Source organism: Heloderma suspectum, chromosome 1 (assembly GCF_057233095.1).
Source record: "Heloderma suspectum isolate Gila_16-S chromosome 1, 16-S_ref, whole genome shotgun sequence".
Classification (NCBI taxonomy): Eukaryota; Metazoa; Chordata; class Lepidosauria; order Squamata; family Helodermatidae; genus Heloderma; species Heloderma suspectum.
Genome location: NC_139458.1, coordinates 343,551,652 through 343,571,556, shown reverse-complemented (window position 1 = coordinate 343,571,556; position 19,905 = coordinate 343,551,652). Strand labels below are relative to the sequence as shown.

Sequence of the window (19,905 nt, the reverse complement as noted above, 5' to 3'; positions counted from 1 at the left end):
TGTTTTATTTGCAATAAAAGCGACTTTAAACAGTATACCCTCATTTACATCGACTCCATAGCTGGAGGAGGGAAAATGCCAGACTTTCGTTACCATGGAAAACAACGCAACAGAGATCACAAAGAGTGGGAGGTTCCCTGGAGGAGGACTGTGTTGTGTACAGGACCCGCAAACTTCTGTGAGTAAGCAATCTCCATAGCAGGAGAAAAGCCCCGTGTGAAGGAGCCCTAAGAATGCGCTCCACTCGTGATATGTAGTTGTGTATGAGGAAAAGTAGCAACAGGCTAGTCATTTATTAAGAAAGGAAGACAAAGCTACCAAAAACATGGTTGTGAGTGACCCAAGTCACTACAGATTTATAGGAAAGAGTTAGATTAAATATAGTTCCTACTAAAACATCCACTGCCTGTGCAAAGTATGTGACCACAATTCTCTGGGTGTTGTCACATAACCATACCTTCACAGTGAGTGTGATGTTTTCCAATCACACCACAGCAAATGGCTGCATGAAACCTGTCCTAATGAACAGCCACCACACTCCTAAGAATCCTCATTATTTTAGGGGCGCCTGATATGTGGTACACAGGACAACAGAACCTAGGTTGAACCCATTCACAAGTCCAGGCTTCGCAAGGATCTCCATTGCAACCACACTGAAAAAAGCCCCACTGCAATGGAAAAAAGGAGATGCACAAATCCAGCTTCAGTTGGCATTGCACACCTATGTATATTGAATAAGAAATTTTGTGTACCTTTCTGCTGAGACTGCGTTTCAGTTCTCTTTTAGCTTCTTGTTCCTCTTCTTCATTCTTTTCTATTTTTAGATGACGGTGGGGGGAAGCATATTTAAGGCATATTAACAGGTTATGCTTGTGTGGATACACAAAACTCCGACTTTTGTATTTCTAACCCATTCCAGTTTGTGTATTATCATTTCTTCACCTACCACCTCCCCTCTTCACCTCTGCAGCATTCTATAGTCATCATCCTAGACAAGGAACACAGAATGGGTAGCCCCCATAGTTTCTAATCCTTAAAGTACAAAGAGACACCATCCCAAAGGAACAATGGCTAAACTAAGTGTGCTTAAAATTGGCAATGATCATTCTGTTTAATGAATGATGACGCTTTTGGACGAAGTGCCTTCCCTTTTCACTCTCTTACCTTTCCTGACTCCCCTTATGTCCCTGTGCCTTGGGTGAGGCAATGTGGTAGAGGGAAATACATATAGCAGAGAGTTTCCCAGAGAGGCTTGCCTGATGCCTACATTGTGCTCTTTGGGGCATCAGGTGAAGACCTTATTTTCCCAGGCATTTTAGTCTTTCAGTTTTTGTTGTTTTAAACCTGTTACTGTAATTTAAATCTTTGCACTGCTGCTAGGTTTTATTTTGGATTTTATTTTTTATTTTATGCTGTTGTTTTAAACTTTTATATTGTATGTTACCATGTCGTATTTTATGGCTTTAATTCTTGTGAACCACCCAGAGAGTTTCAGCTATTGGGCGGCACAGAAATGTAATAAATAAAATAAATACTGAATGCTTCCCTGTGATTGGGGAGGGCGTAGAAGGAATTTCAGCAGGTGTAGCTTGCATGAGAAGCTACACCTGCTGGAATTATATCTCAAGGATATAACTTATTATATCCTTATTATATTTGGAATTATATTTGAAGGATATAACTTGTTCAAAAAGAACAGGAGGAACAGAAAGTGAGGTGGGGTTGCACTGTATGTGAAAAATACATCTCTCTGCACAGAAATACAGGAGGATGAGCTTGGTAGCCCCATCGAGAGCATCTGGATCAAAATAAATGGAGCAAAAAATAAAAGGAACCTGGTGGTTGTAGTCTACTACCGGCCACCCAATCAAGGAGAAGATGAGGATGAAACTTTTGAAAAGCAAATAGCCAATGTTTTAAGGAAGCATGACATAGTAGTAATAGGGGACTTCAATTTCCCCGATATTTGTTGGGAGACACATTCAGCAAAACATGGCCCCACCAGGAAATTCCTGACTTTTGTGGCGGATAACTTCCTCCTACAGAAAGTAGAGGAAGGGACTAGAGGATTGGCTATCCTTGACTTGATCCTAACCAACAGAGATGTTGTTGTTCAGTCGTTAAGTCGTGTCCGACTCTTCATGACCCCATGGACCATAGCACACCAGGCCTTCCTGTCCTCCGCTCTCTCCCAGAGTGTTGTTGTTGTTGTTGTTGTTCAGTCGTTCAGTCGTGTCCGACTCTTCGTGACCCCATGGACCATAGCACGCCAGGCCTTCCTGTCCTGCGCTCTCTCCCGGAGCGTGCTCAAGTTCATATTCATTGCATCCGTGATGCTATCTAGCCATCTCATCCTCTGCCGTCCCCTTCTCCTTTTGCCTTCAATCTTTTCCAGCATCAGGGTCTTTTCCAGGGAGTTTTCTCTTCGCATTAGGTGGCCAAAATATTTGAGCTTCAGCTTCAGTATCTGTCCTTCCAATGAGCACTCAGGGTTGATTTCCTTTAGGATTGACTGATTTGACCTCCTTGCAGTCCAGGGGACTCGTAAGAGTCTTCTCCAGCATCACAATTCGAAAGCATCAATTCTTTGGCGCTCAGCCTTCCTTATAGTCCAGCTCTCACAGCCATACGTTACTACTGGGGAAATCATAGCTTTGATTAGATGGACCTTTGTCGGCAAGGTGATGTCTCTGCTTCTTATTATGCCGTCTAGGTTTGCCATAGCTTTCCTCCCAAGGAGCAAGCATCTTTTAATTTCATGGCTACAGTCACCGTCTGCGGTGATCTTGGAGCCCAAGAAAATAAAATCTGTCACTGCTTCCATTTCTTCCCCTTCTATATGCCAGGAAGTGATGGGACCAGATGCCAAGATCTTAGTTTTTTTAATGTTGAGTTTCAAACCAGCTTTTGCACTCTCCTCTTTCACCCTCAACAAGAGGCTCTTTAGATCCTCCTCGCTTTCTGCCACTAGGGTGGTATCGTCTGCGTATCTGAGGTTGTTGATAATTCTCCCAGCAACCTTAATTCCGACCTGTGATTCATCCAACCTGGCGATTCTCATGATGTACTCTGCATATAAGTTAAATAAGCAGGGCGACAATATGCAGCCTTGTCATACTCCTTTCCCAATTTTGAACCAATCGGTTGTTCCATGTCTGGTTCTTACTGTTGCTTCTTGACCCTGTCATCTCCTGTCATCTCTGCTAGCTTTGTTGTTAGTAATGCTTCCTAAGGCCCACTTGACTTCACTCTCGAGGATGTCTGGCTCAAGTTCAGTGACCACACTATCATGGCTATCAGGGACATTCAGATCTTTCCTGTATAGTTCTTCTGTGTATTCTTTCCACCTCTTCTTAATCTCATCTGCTTCTCTTAGGTCACTGCCTTCTTTGTCCTTTATCATGCCCGTCTTTGCACAAAACGTTCCCTTGAGATCTCCGATTTTCTTGAAAAGATCTCTAGTCTTTCCCATTCTGTTGTTTTCCTCGATTTCTTTGCATTGTTCATTTAAGAAGGCCTTCTTGTCTCTCCTTGCTATTCTCTGGAACTCTGCATTCAGTTGGATATATCTTCCCCTTTCTCCCTTGCTTTTCACTTCCCTTCTTTCCTCAGCTACTTGTAAAGCCTCATCAGACAGCCACTTTGTTTTCTTGCATTTCTTTTTCTTTGGGATGGATTGAGTTGCTGCCTCCTGAACAATGTTGCGGACTTCCGTCCATAGTTCCTCAGGCACTCTGTCTATCAGGTCTAATCCCTGAAACCTGTTCATCACCTCCACTGTGTATTCATAAGGGATATGATTTAGGTTATACCTGTATGGTTTAGTGGTTTTCCCTACGTTCTTCAATTTAAGCCAAAATTTTGCAACAAGAAGCTCATGATTTGAGCCACAGTCAGCTCCAGGTCTTGTTTTTACTGACTGTATAGCGCTTCTCCATCTTTGGCTGCAAAGTACATAATCAATCTGATTTCGCTATTGACCATCTGGTGATGTCCATGTGTAGAGTCGCCTCTTGTGCTGCTGGAAAAGAGTGTTTGCTATGATCAGCGTGTTCTCTTGGCAAAACTCGATTAGCCTTTGTCCTGCTTCATTTTGTACACCAAGGCCATGCTTGCCTGTTATCCTGGTGATTTCTTGACTTCCTACTTTGGCATTCTAATCCCCTATGATGAAAAGGACATCTTTCTTTGGTGTTAGTTTTAGAAGGTGTTGTAGGTCTTCATAGAACCAATCAAACTCAGCTTCTTCGGCCTTAGTGGTTGGGGCATAGACTTGAATTACTGTGATGTTGAATGGTTTGCCTTGGATTCGTACTGAGATCATTCTATCGTTTTTGAGATTGTACCCCAGTACTGCTTTTCTCACTCTTTTATTGACTATGAGTGCTACTCCATTTCTTCTAAGGGATTCTTGCCCACAGTAGTAGATAGAATGGTCACCTGAATTAAATTAGCCCATGCTTGTCCATTTTAGTTCGCTGATTCCCAAGATGTCGATGTTCAGTCTTGCCATATCATGTTTGACCGCTTCCAGCTTACCTTGATTCATTGATCTTACATTCCAGGTTCCTAAACAATATTGTTCTTTACAGCATCAGATTTTCTTTTCACCACCAGACACATCCACAGCTGAGTGTCCTTTCAGCTTTGGCCCAGCTACTTCACTCTTTCTGGCGCTACTTGGAAATTCCCTCTGCTCTTCCCCAGTAGTATATTGGACACCTTCCGACCTGAGGGGCTCATCTTCCGGCGTCATACCTTTTAGCCTTGTGATATGTTCCATGGGGTTTTCTTGGCAAGAATACTGGAGTGGGTTGCCATTTCCTTCTCCAGTGGACCACATTTTGTCAGAACTCTCTGCCATGACCTGTCCATCTTGGGTGGCCCTGCACAGCATAGCTTATGGCTTCACTGAGTTACGCAAGCCCCTTCGCCACAACAAGGTAGTGATCCATGAAGGGGCAACAGAGATGACTTAGTGGATAAAGAAGCAGTTACAGGACTCTGGGGGAAAGCAACCATGTTGTACTTCAGTTGTTGGTTCTAACGGAAGCAAAAGCTGAGTGTAGTCAAACGCGTACCCTGGATTTTAGGAAAGCTGATTTTAATAATCTCAGAACAATGATCAGTAAGGTCCCATGGCAAGCGACTCTAATGAGAAAAGGAGTCCAAGATGGGTGGGAGCTTTTAAAAAAGGAAATTCTCAAGGCACAATTACAAACAATTCCAACAAGAAGAAAAGGTGGAAGACAACAGAAGAAGCCAATGTGGCTTCACATAAGCTTAGAGGTGACCTGGAAAAAAGGACACATATGGAAAGTGGAAGGAAGGCCAAGCTACAAAGGAAGAGTACAGGCAGGTAGCACAGAATTGTAAGGATGGCATCACAGGCTAAAGCTGAGAATGACCTGAGGTTAGCAAGGGATGCTAAAAACAACAAAAAGGCTTTCTTCAGCTACGTGCATAGTAAAAGGCAGAGGAAAGAAGTGGTTGTTCAGCTATTAAATAAGGATGGCAAAATGATAACAGATGATAAAGAAAAGGCAGAGGTGCTCAATTTCTACTTTGGCCCAGTCTTCTCCCAAAAGAGGGTCTATGACCCCCCTGGCAAAGGCGAAGTACAGGCTGAAGGGGCAGGACTGCAGCTTGAGATCAACAGGCATATGGTCAAGGAACACCTAATTCCTTTGAATGAGTTCAAATCTCCAGGGCCAGATGAACTGCATCCTAGAGTAATAAAGGAACTGGCAGAAGAACTCTCAGAACCGCTGACTATTCTCTTTGAGAAATCATGGAGGACGGGGGAAGTGCCAGATGACTGGAGGAGGGCTAAAGTTGTCCCTATCTTCAAAAAGGGTAAAAACAAAAAAGGAGGAACCTGGGAACTACAGACCAGTCAGTCTGACATCAATTCCTGGGAAAATTCTGGAGCAGATGATAAAACAATCCATCTGTAAGCACCTTGAAAACAATGCAGTGATTACTTGAAGCCAACATGGACTTATCAAGAACAAATCCTGCCAGACGAATCTGATCTCATTTTTTGATCAAGTAACCTCCCTTGTGGACCGTGGGAATGCTGTAGACATCATATACCTCGACTTCAGCAAAGCTTTCGACAAAGTGCCCCATGATATCCTGATGAGCAAACTAGCTCAAAGTGGGCTAGATGAAACAACGATCCGGTGGATCCACAGTTGGCTACAGAATCGGACTCAAAGAGTGCTTATCAATGGGACCTTCTCAAACTGGGGAGAGGTAACAAGTGGGGTACTGCGGGGCTCAGTCCTGGGCCCAGTGCTCTTCAACATTTTTATTAATGACTTGGAGGAGGAGATGCAGGGAATGCTGATCAAATTTGCAGATGACACAAAATTGGGCAGGAAAAAAGGGCAAATGCTATTTTGGGCTGCATTAATAGAAGCATAGCTTCCAAATTCCCAGAAGTACTAGTTCCCCTCTACTCAGCACTGCTTAGGCCTCATCTGGAGTACTTTGTCCAGTTCTGGGCACCTCACTTTAAGAAGGATGCAGACAAACTGGGGAGGGTTCAGAGGAGAGCAATAAAGATGATCAGGGGACTGGAAACAAAGCCCTATGGGGAGAGACTGAAAGAACTGGGCACGTTTAGCCTTGAGAAGAGAAGAGTGAGGAGAGATATGATAGCTCTCTTCAAGTACTTGAAAGGTTGTCACAGACAGGAAGGCCAGGATCTCTTCTCGATCATCCCAGAGTGCAGGACACGGAATAATGGGCTCAAGTTACAGGAAGCCAGATTCCAGCTGAACATCAGGAAAAACTTCCTGACTTTTAGAGCAATACGACAATGGAACCAATTACCTAGGGAGGTAGTGGGCTCTCCCACACTGGAGGCATTCAAGACGAGGCTGGACAGCCATCTGTCAGGGAAGCTCTGACTTGGATTCCTGCACTGAGCAGGGGGTTGGACTCGACGGCCTTGTAGGCCCCTTCCAACCCTACTATTCTATGATTCTATGAATTCCCTCTTCTACACAACTCTTAAACATGTAGGAGCCCTGTCCTCTTTTGTATGTGGCCACTCTACCTACCTTCCAGACCACTTCTAGGCTGCCTTTACACTGAAGAAAACCCCCGTAGTCCTCCCATCTGGACCTTTTCTGCGTTTATCGCGGGCTCCCAGATAGCGACCACGTGATTGCTGAGAGGGGAAGCTTTTAATTTTCAAGGTTCCATAGAACACAATGAAACAACACTATCTAGAGGCTGTTTCAAACTTGTTACATTCTGCCTTTAAAAATGGTTCACTAGTTCCGGATCTTTTTGAGATGGAATAATTAGGAAATACCTCTGGATGTGCCCTTAACAACGTCATGAAAAGGACCCACAAACTTCCATGAGTGGGCAATCCCAACAGCAGGATAAAAGCTCTGTGTGAAGGAGACCCTAGTGATTCTGTTCGGAAGGAGCTATGCTGAATCAGTTCCTCAGGTGTCTGAAGGGAGGGGCTTATAAGGACTGGCTTGAAAATGAATTTCTGCTCCAGAAGCATAGAAATGTCGTCTACCTCCATCACCCTACCCAGAAAGCATCTGGAGCAAAAAAGCAAGGAGGAGCAACAGAATAATTCAAGCAAGCTCGAGCTTAACCATAATGCTCCTTCCCTCCCAAGCTGGTATGGCTGCCCTACCCAATCTACAGGACCAAGAGTGGGGAGACCTTCTGCTTACTGAGACTGGAGATTTTTTTCTGAGGGGAGGGTTGGGCTGTGCTCTCATACCTGTGCAGTGGTGTCCAGTTCAGAATGTGCTATACACCACTGTGTAGGCACAGCAAAACAGCTCTTCCTTTCTTCAGTCACTTTAACAGCAGAAAGTCATGTAGACTCTTGCTCCATATTGACAAAGTGTGTACGTATGTGTGTCTCTCTCTCTAGACATTGTGCCAGCAGGCTGTGCTACTTGCTGTAAGCCAGTGCACAGGCTTGGTGGAGCTGCCCAATCCCCTTTCCTTGGGTGCCAGAAAGGATGAAGAGCCTGCCGCCCCCCACACACACAGTGTTGGGAGCTGCCAGTCAGATATAGCAGATGGTAAATTTCAGAAAAGTGATCAACATTTACTGCCCTTAAACTGCATCCTAATCTGTCTCACGGTAGGCTGGCCTCGGAGTCAAGGATCTCTCACAACTGACAAAGCCAAATGGAATAGCCCCATAGTGGTCATAGAGCACCGATAATTTTCCACAAGCCATTATTCCCTACCGCCAGTACTCATTATTCAGCTGCCTTGGTTACCCATGGCAGGTCAGACATCTCTTTAGAACAGGGCTGTTGAACCTCTTTCAGCCCAAGGGCTAAATTCAATTCAGAGAAGCTCGGGGAGAGGGTGGGATTCTAGTGGTGCCGAAGGGGTGGGGCCAAAATACAAAAAATGCATGCATACTGTAGCTTGAAGCTCTGACTGCCACTCACTAAGCCTTCAGAGAAGCATTTCACCCTTTTAGAATGAGAAAAATGCGCAAAAGCCAGGAAACCACTAAATGATTGGTGGTCAAAGGGAATGGGTGTGGCCATATGGAGAACCCTGGAGGGCAGGATTGGGACCCCAGGTTGGCAGATTTGACCCATGGGCCAGAGGTTCGACAGCCCTGCTTTAGAACTTTAATATTATTTCTGCTGCATGAATTACATCTCACCCAGGCTATAGATGGGGGCAAATTAAGCACTGATATACCAAATAAAATATTTGGCTTCAGAGGACAGTAAATCAGTAGTTCATATGATTAACATGGCATGTTAACAGTGAGACCATTTGGGCTGGGTTGTGCTCTTTGAAGAGTGGCCTTGCAATTTATTCACCACAACTACCACTTAGTTTATACTACCACATGGATGCTGAAAATGGGTTGACTGATGATGTGCTAGATGCAGATTGAGTTGTGGGTTATATTTGCAATTACACAGCCACTGTACTGCAAGAACAACTCAGCCCAGACATTCTTAACCCATTTTCTCTCCATACTGGTTTGGCCTTCAGACTTAATGTATCTGTCAGCACCCTTTTTACAGAGTAGGTTTGACATATAAAGCAAATGCATGGCATTCTATACCATGTTGCCTTCTGATCTATTTAATTTGACAGGATTTCTGTCCATCCGTTTGACCATTTGTCAGACACAGACCATTCAAGTGTTGTGCTCCAATGTAATCCAGGAGCATAAAACTGAACTTTCCACCATGTCCCTGTGGGATTAGTTATGTTTAGATTACTTTGTAGGCTTCCTAGGGAAATGAAAAAGAAAAGACAAACAGAGCTCTGGGATTCTGGAATGCTCAGAAAGCAGATTCTGTTTGCTCGTTTTACATACAAAGATCATCATTAATATTCCACAGCTGGCACACAGCTACAGCATGTTTCTAGAAAGCCAGTTTTGGCAAGATGGCAAACCCCACAGACACCAAGACTCCATATCTGCAATTTGCTAAATATAAAGTGGCTATTAACTAAACTCGTTGCGAAAGATTAAAGATATTTAATCTTCTTGCTGTAATGCAATCGTATTAAGCCAATGCACAGGTATGATGCCTTGGTCACAAAACAAGATGCTCAATTCAAACCACTGTGCATAATGCTAGAAACTGGCCGCCCTACTCACTTCCCCCAGTCACTCATCAGGTTTAACCCTTCCCTCCCTGCAGTCCAGATTAAGATTCCCCAGCACTGTTGTTCACCTTTATTCCTAAACTTACAAGCAGTGTGTATGGGGTGGGGGGGTGGGGGGAATCTTCAACAGGAATGCAAAGGGAAGGGAAGAGTTAAACCCTTCTCCCCCTCCCCAATCTCCTTGGCTGCTCAGAAGGAAACAGCTGAGCAGTGGAGAAAATAGAGTGGTGCTGGAGATAAACTGTCTCTTCAGCCCAGCCCTCTTTTCCCCACTGCTCAGTTGTTCCTTGCTAACCAGCTGAGCAGACCAGTGGGATCCACACTTTCAAAGTGCTATTTGTCCTGCTCAGACAGGAGGGGCCACTTTCTTCCCAGCCAGCCAGTCAGGCAAGGCATGGGATGAGCCTGCAAGAAGCTATGCAGCCTTCATGAGAGGCAGCCCAGGGTAGAGGGTTGCCCACTCCTGGTATAAAATGAATTTGGATGAAAACCAGACATTGAAGAAACAGTGAACCTGAACTAAATTCAAGAGAATCTTGATATAAGCAAGGGAAGGTCCCATGAGATACTTCGGTGGCCTTCTGCACCTTCACTTCATTCACAGTGAAGCTTGCAGATTTAACCAATGACGGGGTTGACGTGTGTGGGGGCTTATAGACCACCCACACATGTGTTGGGTACATGCTGCCAAATTTCCTGAATTACCCTAGCCAGGCATGGTTTATTATGTGCAAACCCAGGGAGGTTGGCTGGGGTGGTTAACAAACCACCCAGAACCCAAGCTCTGTTGTGGGATTGCTGAGTAGTTTGTGAACCACTCCAGCCAGCCACCCTCACCAAGTTTGCATGTAACGACAAGCCACACCCAGCAAGGATAATTAGGGAAATGAGCCGGCATGTGCAGAGGTGGTTAACAAGCCACCATGGCTTATTAACCACCCTCGTGTTAGGCGAACTGGTCCAGTGTCTGTAATGTCAAGATACTACTCCAGTGCAATTTCTCTTGAATTGTAATTACTACTTGGCCTGGCAGAAGTTATTATATTTTTCTAAAGAAATCAATCAGGATGGAATGCTTACGCCTCAGGATGTTTCTCTGTTCTAGCTCTTCAGAAGTAGGCCTCTGGCTAAGCCTCCTGCAAAAAATAAAATAAGAATTCAGTTATCAAGGTTTCAACTGGCTTAGAGGGGCTTGATTTTCAAAACACTTTTTCAAATGCTGGTTGACAATTTATAGTTATAATGGCTGTGCATATTAACTTTGGTGCTGAACAGGAGTAACTCTGATTTTGAAATACATGCATATTTATCATTGTGGTCAGTGTGGTGTAGTGGCTAGAGTGTTGGTCTGGGAGTCAGGAGATCCGGGTTCTAGTCCCCACTTGGCCATGGAAGCTCACTGGGTGACTTTGGGCCAGTCACAGACTCTCAGCCCTACCTATCTCACAGGGTTGTTATTGTGAGGATAAAATGGAGAGGAGGAGGATTATGTACACAGCTTGGGTTCCTTAATATGGAAAAAAGTTGAGATATAAATGTAATAAACAAATAAATAAAGGAAATAATTTAGGTGCCAGTATGCCAAATCTATGTATAAAATTGCATTAACTTTTCACAAAGTGAACTATGTAACTGTGAATGTGCTTTTCTATTAATCAATGACATGTATGCTTTTAGGCTGCCAGGATGGTGCAAACTTAAAAAGATAAAGTGAACTTGCATTCTTTGGAAACTGAAATAAAACAATTCATTCATTAACAGTAAAAAAAAAAAAACAGTAAAAAAAAAACACTCAACTACTTCAATAGGCTCAGGCAATGCATGAGGGAATCTACTGAGACTATGCAATAGAAAAATAAAAGGCCAGACAAGGTGTAAGGCTAGAGAAACTTATGCTCAGTCAAAGCAAAATGGGCTTTGATTCATGTCACAGGTAACATAAAGTTCTGTCAATGCAAGTTGTGAACTGACCAAAGAAATTCTTCAATAATATGTCTGAAATTACTCAAAGTATTTATTTATTTTGCCTTATGTATTTGGCCTAGCTTCAATAGAAAAAGTATGAATGGTTGGACCAAGATATTAGTTATGAACAATACTATAACATTTGTAGAAGGGAAAGGATAAGTGAATTCCTCCCATTCAATTGAGAATAATGTCAGCCAGACCAAATGTAATGACTTTAGTGGGCTCATAATTATAAAATGTAATTTATTTATTTTATCATGTTTAGGCATACCTCCAGCTCAAAGAACTGGGAAACAAAGTCTGTGCCAGACACCAGGTGTGCCTTAATGCTTTCCCCTCACCTCCCAACCTTGCTCAGATTACAAGTGATACCTCACTAGCTTTGTGCCAATCTGATGTCTGATTTCCTGCCTCTCTTCTTCAGATGTTCTCTGCAAGATGTTTTTGTCTTCCAGTTCTTTTTTCGATGGCCTGTTGCCAAGTTTGATTGCAAGAGTATCTCTACGACGTATTTTACTTGCTAAAGAGCCTGGGATGGAGTGTAGGGAGAAGACAAAGGGAGATTTTCATTCATTTATGCTCAGATTTAAACATGTCAGATTCCAGCAAGGCTCTTTAAACCCAACACATGGACTATCCCTATTGTTTTGCCCCTTTCAGTGGAGGAATTTTTAATTAATATCAGAAGCAAAAATAGTTTGGACCTATTTCATGCCCACAAGAGTTTGGATAACTTAGAAAGGAACAATCTGCCTGTTAGAGCGACGCCAGAAAGATTACAAACCTTTCCCCGAACCTATGAAATAATTTGGTATAAACACTCTTTAGCAAATTTGGAGCATGGCAGAGCAGAGTTTCAGTCATCTTTAATTTGTTAATGCATTTTGCCCTCAGCATTCCTGAGAAACAATTATGTCTAAACAAATGAATAATGCATTTAGGCTGCAATCCTATACATATGTACCTGGAAGTACGTGTCATTGAACAAAGTGAGACTTCTGAATAAACACAAATAGGACTGTGCTGTTATTATGATATATTTACCACTGGGGCGGCGGGGACGGACAATGTGTATTTAGTGCACACAGAGAGATCCACAGCAAAGGTTTTTGGAGAAGAGTCATTTGTTCTCAAAACAATCAGAATGAACAAGCACCATGACACTTTCCCACAAAATCCTTCTAGCCCACATGTGTTAACTTCTATCAATAGCATGCATATATAATTTATTTTGCGGGTAACATTAATATCCTATCTTTCACCTAAACAGCCTCAAGGAGGCTTATAATATAAACCTAAAATATAAGATACAAAAACACACATGCAAAAATATAAAGCAACAGAACAGTAAAGGCAGCAGGTAAAATCCCAGATAAAGCAGGAGAAAAGGCCATTAAAATGTATGTATGTATTTATTTTAAAATATTTATAGCCTGCCTTATTTGCATGGAGTTCCAGGCAGCTTACAGCAAGTCAATAACTTAACAACTAAAAACATCCTTCCAATTTACAGTATAACGTAAAACACAAAACAGCAGCAGAAAACCACAATGCAAGAGCAATCAGAATATTTAAAATATTCAAAAACATACCCCAACCAAGATAATGGCAGTCATTTTGCTATTTAAGGAAACAAGTGGCCACCTGTATCAAAACACTACAGTAACTTTAGCAACAATATTATTCCACCGGTAGCAATAACTGCTGCGGTATTGCGGTTATCACCCCTACAGTACCAATGAATGCAGTAAGGAACTCTGCATCCCCTAACTATAGATACTTCTTCATGTAGCAATTTGACTTGATGGAGATCCAAAACAAAGGGAAAGTTAATTCGACAATAAGTATGGGTTTTTTCCCATGGTAAAAGTGACTAATGGCCACTTATCATCTTACTTTCACTACATGCATCATCTTCATCTTCATCGTCATCATCTGTGTAGAGTATAGGCCCATCTGAATCTGAGTCACTGGTGTGATTCTCTTTGCTTTCACTTTCTGGAGTGTTCAGGGCTTCAGAAGGTTCATCTGTCAAGGCAGGACTTCCTGGATAAGAGCTCTCTTTTTCATGGTCTTCTTTGGTAACAGAACTGTACAAACACACACAAAGAGCAAAACAAAACTGTAGTATTAGCAAAAATACTACAGAAACATGATACTGGGACTACTTACATGCAATAGCCACACATGCAAATATGAGGCACCGTGTCACACTAGCTGACTTTTACGAAATAGTAATCAAGAGTTGTTTGCACAAAAGAAAAATTAGGAAACATAGGAGAACTTAGATTAGGTTAGATTCTATCATTGGCTGGTTGTTGCTTATATAAGGCAAAAGAAATGGTGCAAGTTCCCTGAGCACTAGTCCAACTGCGGACTAGTGGGACACAGCCCATCATCTCCAATGTGTGTTCTCCCATATACCAACATTATGGGAAGTGTAGATAGGGATGTTTATATGCTTAAGATTCCACTTGTGCTAAATTCTACATTGAACCTAGTGCAGAGCTTGGATTTCTAAAAAACACAGCTTCCATTCATAAACATATTGAAAATTTCTATCTGTGCAGATGAATTAAAAAACTATTCAGACAGTTGGTCAGTTCACGTGCAACACACACAATGGTTTGGCCATCTTCAGGCTCATGTAAGCCATTCCTAGGATTTGAGTATGGTTTCCAATCATAAGTGCTGCTCCAGCCCCTGCTCCTCACCACCACTTTCTTCCTGTCCCCCGCCCTGCAACACACCCTGCTTTGCTGTTTTTTCCTCACTGTGCTGCCACCTTAGTAATTCCACTCTCCCCAGCTTGCGCTCTCTCTCTCTCTCTCTCTCTCTCACACACACACACACACACTTACTAGGTAGTAGCAGGAGCCAGGAAGGGCTCCCTTCTTTTTTCTTAACATTTAGAGAGGCTGGGCTGCTGGGCATGCTATGCAGCAAAGTGCTGGCCAGGGCACTATCATCTTCACTGGCCCAGAGGCACTCCAGAAAAATGAAGGTGGCAGGTGCACCTGGAGCCTTGGTGCTTTGCTGCACAGGGTGCCTGACCTCTCTAAATGTTGGAAGGAAGGAAGGAAGGAAGGAAGGAAGGAAGGAAGGAAGGAAGGTGTTGTAGTGAGTGGTGTCAGCCCCAATATGCCTGTACTAGGTGCTGACACCAGGCCTGTTTCCTGCAATGCTGCTGGCCCCCATCATCTGCTGCCATCTCTGGCAGTTTTTTGGAGGTCCCCAGACTTTAAGGCCCCAGACTTAGGCCCCAAAGTCTGGCCCTAATGGCACCAATTCTAATTTGGAAACAAACTGTGGTTTATGCAATAGCAAACTATGGCTTGCTACAAACCAAGTAAAGAGGGAATGAGGAGAGGAGGGAGGGAGCATGTAAGCCCCATGATCTGGTGTTGCATACAGACTGACTCAGTGTCTTCAGAAGGTTCCACTGCTAAAAGAGCTGAGCTTCTCTGTCCCATATAAATACCTTCATGTATTCCAATAATGTTTTGCTCCCTATATAATCTTACCGCCCGCCTACCATCATCTACCATACTACATTCCTCCTCACCACTGCTCCCTACTCACGTGTCCCTTCAGAAATATTTTCTAGTTCATAATCCGAGAATTCAGATGTCACATTCAATATTAAAGAGAGCATACTGAACATGTCTATCCATGGTGAGAAAACATACATAATGTTAAAAAATTAAAACAAGCATAAAGTTAAAAAAACTTAAACATGCATAACATTAAAAAAAATATACACCACAGATTAGCAGTATGCTACCCTTGGACTATGTCCAACCCACCAAGGCTTTCTCCCACTCCACACAACCTATGTGCCAATCTCTCCAGGGCAAAACACTGTTGTTTGTTTCTGGGGGAAGTCCTTGATGGTTTCCAAATGGCAAGCTGGCCTTATGTTGCCAGCCACTGAGTTACACAACTGATTCTGAGTAGAGAATGTGAGTTTTCTATATGCAGGATCTTGATCCCCCCCCCCCCCCCGAACACAGACAAATGTAGAGATATTCAAATGAACAAGGAACACAGCTGGTCTAGACTCTTTCAAAAAGGGATACTCAGTTCTTTCATGTCGCACAGCACAGGAGGAGGCAAAATACAGAACCCTGATACCATGTTTCAGCAAACAAAGTAACACAAAGCTGCTTAAAAGGTACATCCTGCCTCCAGGATAGGAGCACATCCTTCCAAAACTGTGAATTGGAACAATGCGGCAAGTCTCTTATATAGGGGCATATCTACCATACCTGACGCTCTTTGTGAACATCCATGATTCTGTACAATAGCCAGGGAGGGGGTTTAACTCATTTTTATTCTTCCTCCCCCAGAGAGAGGGACTTTTCAGCACTCCACTAGCTGCCTTTATAACCCTTGAGTTGCCCCCTGATGACCTCAGTCACCAGTGGGCATGTAGCTTGTTTCAGTCAGCCGCCTCCCAATCTACTGCTCACCTCTCTCAAATGTGATAATCAGAGAACCAGGGCACTTCTACACCAGCCTAAAATCCTGCATTTAAAATGGGGCTTTCTGCTTCAGTTTTCAGTGCAGGTTCACAACTGACTCCCTTTACATGCGCTTCCTTTTTCCCTTCCACTTTCCCCCTCCTCCCCAACCCATTAATCTGAGTCTTCCATTATCTGTCATTGATCCCGTGCCTCTTCTTGCTGCTTTAACTCTTTTTATAGAGGAAACAAAAGCGGGACACGAAGAGGTAATTTGATAGCTCATTATCTGCAATCTATTTAAAAACAGCACAAAGGGCATTTAGCGCAGGAGGGTCACGGCAGGGACACCGCATCATGTAAAGAGCCTGCAAACTTCCATGAAAGAGCAATCCCAATCGCAGGATAAAAGCCCGGTGTGAGAGAACCCCCAGGGTCAGCTTAGTACCTGCCCTTCCTAGGGTTGCTGGGGTGCCACCTCACTACACAAGTCTTTCACAACTATCTTGTTTTAAAACAGAACAATGAACGTTATCATGCTTTTTCCACTTGAACAAACCAGAGGAAGAAAGTTTCTCCAGATGAGCCTTGAACTGTAACTTTGATGCCCAGTTGTAGACTTTCAGATATAGAATTGAGAATCAAAGCACTAAGTCATATTGAATGACTGGCAATTTGGTTAATGCTTATGCATAATTTGTTGTTTTTGTTGTTTACAAGTTGCTCCAATGTTTCCCCCCTCCCACCTCTGCCTGTGGTTATGAAAATAAAATTCAAAATACTAATTACAAAGAGAAATAACCTGGCAAAATCCTTCTGGGTTTGAAAGCACAAGTTCAAATCTCAATTAAAGATATATGAAAGACTACCTGCATTACTTCACCATGTCCCTAAACCTTACAGCACTGTGTCCCCAAATTATCTCAACTAGCTGAGAGCATGTAGTCTTACCATTCTGTGTCTTCTCCCCCAATATCCAGGCTATTGTCTAAGACAGCACTGCTTGAAGAGTTTTCGCTGTCTGCTACAGTTTTTGTATTGAGATCATTAGAATCTGTGCCAGGGACAGACGGGCCTATTTCAGTGCTAACTGGCACATCTTGTGTGTCTGAGAAACCAGTGGGCTGAGTGCCTGGAGATGGAGATGGGATGGATGGAGGAAGAGGAGGTGGAACAGCAGGAGGAGGGGGAAGAACAGTAGCTGTGCTCTGCTGGGTTGTATCACCAGCTTCAGGAATAACATGGAGAGGCGCTTCGGCCTTAGAGTTTTCCATCTTTGTTTCTGAGTTGTCTACTGCTGTGTTTGAGGCTGAAGAAATGTCCCCATCTGCAGATGTTCGTGTGGTCACCTGCTTTCCATGCTTCTTCTTGTCTCTGGGTGTCCCTGTGACTGTTTTGCTTGATGCTGGCTCTTTAGACATTTTAGGGCGAGATGACGTAGATGAAGGAGATGATGACTTTGAAACAGGCACTTTTTTTAAATTAGAAGAACTAGCTGAAATGAGAGAACATACACTTCATTGTCACATAAACTTTTTTTTTAAAACACTGTGTTGTGTTGTTAATATATTTTGCATTTCTACAATGACTTTCAGCCATACCACTGGAAAACCTGCAGCTAAATAAGTAGTACTTATAGCACCTATGTGAAATAAGTACGTAAATATTTACGAGCTAGGGCACATGTATGGTTAAACAATAAGAGGGCTAGCTGCCAGATCAAGCATGGGCCCCTTCCCTTGCCCTACCTCTGGAGTATGAATTTCCCCTATCTATTGTCTGCTAGCCATAAACATTATATTGGCACTGATATCAGCTGTGATTAAGGCAAGCTAGGGTTCCCACTTAACCAGCATTTGAAATAAGGGACAGATTAACAGCATTTCTTAAGCACGAATTTTTCTTAAGAAATTAACATTAACCACAATTAACATTGATGCTGATGTAATACTTAACTATGGCTAGGGAGGAAATTTGTGCAAGATTCCACAGCAAGATTCCAGTTACTTAAATCGTAAATAAAAAATTGGGAGTGATGTGTGTACCAGCTGACTGGGAGACTGAATGAGAAGACAAGAGAAGAGATGGGAATTTTTGTCTAATTATAAAAAAATTGTCTTCATTAATATTTTTAGAAATCTGGTTCTTTCACTGACAACAAAACCAAAACAGAGAACAACAACACTGACTGCTGTACAAATTGCTGCACTCCCATGAGGCAATCAGCAGCTCAAATGCTTGAGCTGCTTCTGTGCCTTCAAAAATCAGGTGAAGGCAATTGGTCACCTTTGAGGTTCATGAGCTTTTTAAAGAAACTTTGGATTCATGGACACTTAATAAAGGAACAGGTTTCTCACCCTCATTATTGCTAAAGTATTTTTGAAAGTATGACTATGGAACATAGTCCATGTATATAGACTGTTAATTTGTATGCACATTTGAGGGAAATAGTTTCAGAATAAGATATTTTTGAATAAGTATAATGTATTCACAAACTGTATTTTGGCAGTTGTGTTTGTGAAAGTGATATGCAATCATTTAACCACATCCCTATATTTCTGACCTAGCTCTTAACGCTGAACTATCATTTAATTTTTATTTATTTATGTAGTTTACACAGTTGTGTTTTCAAATGGGCCTTGTTGAGCAGGAGGGCTACAGATGTATATTATTCTAACAAATATTTTTCAGGATTCTAATAAAAACAGATTGATCACCACAAAGCACACCCTGGGAGCTGCATGCTCTACATAGGGCCATATGTTGCCCACCCATGCACTATGGAGACAGCAGAAAATACAATAGCCTTATTATCATCATATGTATAGCTGAATGTCATTTGTCTGTTTTCATGTAGTTGTAGCTTTTGTTCAGCTTTACACAAGTTAACTGGGAAATGTTGCTGCCCATCGTTATTGTGGCCAACAGGTCAAGATGGGCTGAGAAGCATAGGCAATGACATTTATTTTACATAAAACTAGTATCTAGGTAGACTGAGTTAGAACACAAGGCCAATGGAGAGTTAGTAACTGATCACACACACACAGGCATTAGGTGTTTCTGACATTTAAAGAAAGCAATAAGCACCACTAACCCAAAGCTGTGTACTCGAGGGCTAATGCACACAGCCTGTATTATGGAACAACCAATGTGGTACTCACCAGTTTCTCGGTTCGCGCTGTGGCTTGTTGGCTTGGGAGGTGGAGCAGAGGCCTGCTTAGCAGGAGCCTTGCCTTTTTTTTTAACATGCGGCACTTCGTTAGTCTTATGGCTAGTGGTAGCAGCAGTAGCATTTTTTGGAGGTATGGTTGCTTTTTTAGCTTTAGGCTTAGATTTAGGAGGTGGTGGTGGAGGAGGAGGAGCACGGGGTGTTGAAGGTTCAGGACGTTTAGGAAGAGGTTTCTCTATGAATGAGAAAGTGAACAGAAAGCACTGACAAATGGACAACAAGCTGGACAAACAAACAGATACACTTCTTGGTGCTGCTCCACCTCTTGAGAATCAGGATCATTTTTGTTTTTGTTTATAAAAAAAGAATTGCCATCAAGGTATCCTGGCCCTTCTAATATATCTCTCAGATCTATGTTCACCAAGTGGCACAGAGTGGCTCTCAAAATGCAGAATCAAAGATAATTACCTTTTCAAACGGTTTCTTTCTTACTAATGGAGGACAGAGTCCATTATCAGCTTGTGTTATTGCAATCATTTTACAGATGTTTCCCAAGCAAGCTTAACTGAATTTCCTCTAATTCTCCACCCTCTTGTTACATCTCTAACCCACTCTCAAGAGTTAAGCAGTGTTCTTATTAGAAACAATTAGGATGTAAAAACA

General features: G+C 42.7%; 1 protein-coding gene across 4 annotated transcripts in view; it reads right to left on the bottom strand.

The window, feature by feature from the left end:
* Nucleotides 1-19,905, bottom strand: part of PHACTR2 (phosphatase and actin regulator 2) — a 168,574-nt gene that overhangs the window by 24,342 nt on the left and 124,327 nt on the right. For 2 of the 4 annotated variants that reach the window (XM_084827768.1, XM_084827765.1), the window contains exons 5-10: nucleotides 19,235-19,477; nucleotides 17,025-17,568; nucleotides 13,507-13,700; nucleotides 11,983-12,139; nucleotides 10,723-10,778; nucleotides 753-814 (exon numbers count right to left, since the gene is read on the bottom strand). In XM_084827768.1, the coding sequence (XP_084683894.1) occupies nucleotides 753-814; nucleotides 10,723-10,778; nucleotides 11,983-12,139; nucleotides 13,507-13,700; nucleotides 17,025-17,568; nucleotides 19,235-19,477 (1,256 nt within the window). The remainder of the gene's footprint in view (nucleotides 1-752; nucleotides 815-10,722; nucleotides 10,779-11,982; nucleotides 12,140-13,506; nucleotides 13,701-17,024; nucleotides 17,569-19,234; nucleotides 19,478-19,905) is intronic. The other 2 variants (XM_084827766.1, XM_084827767.1) reach the window with 1 other exon arrangement.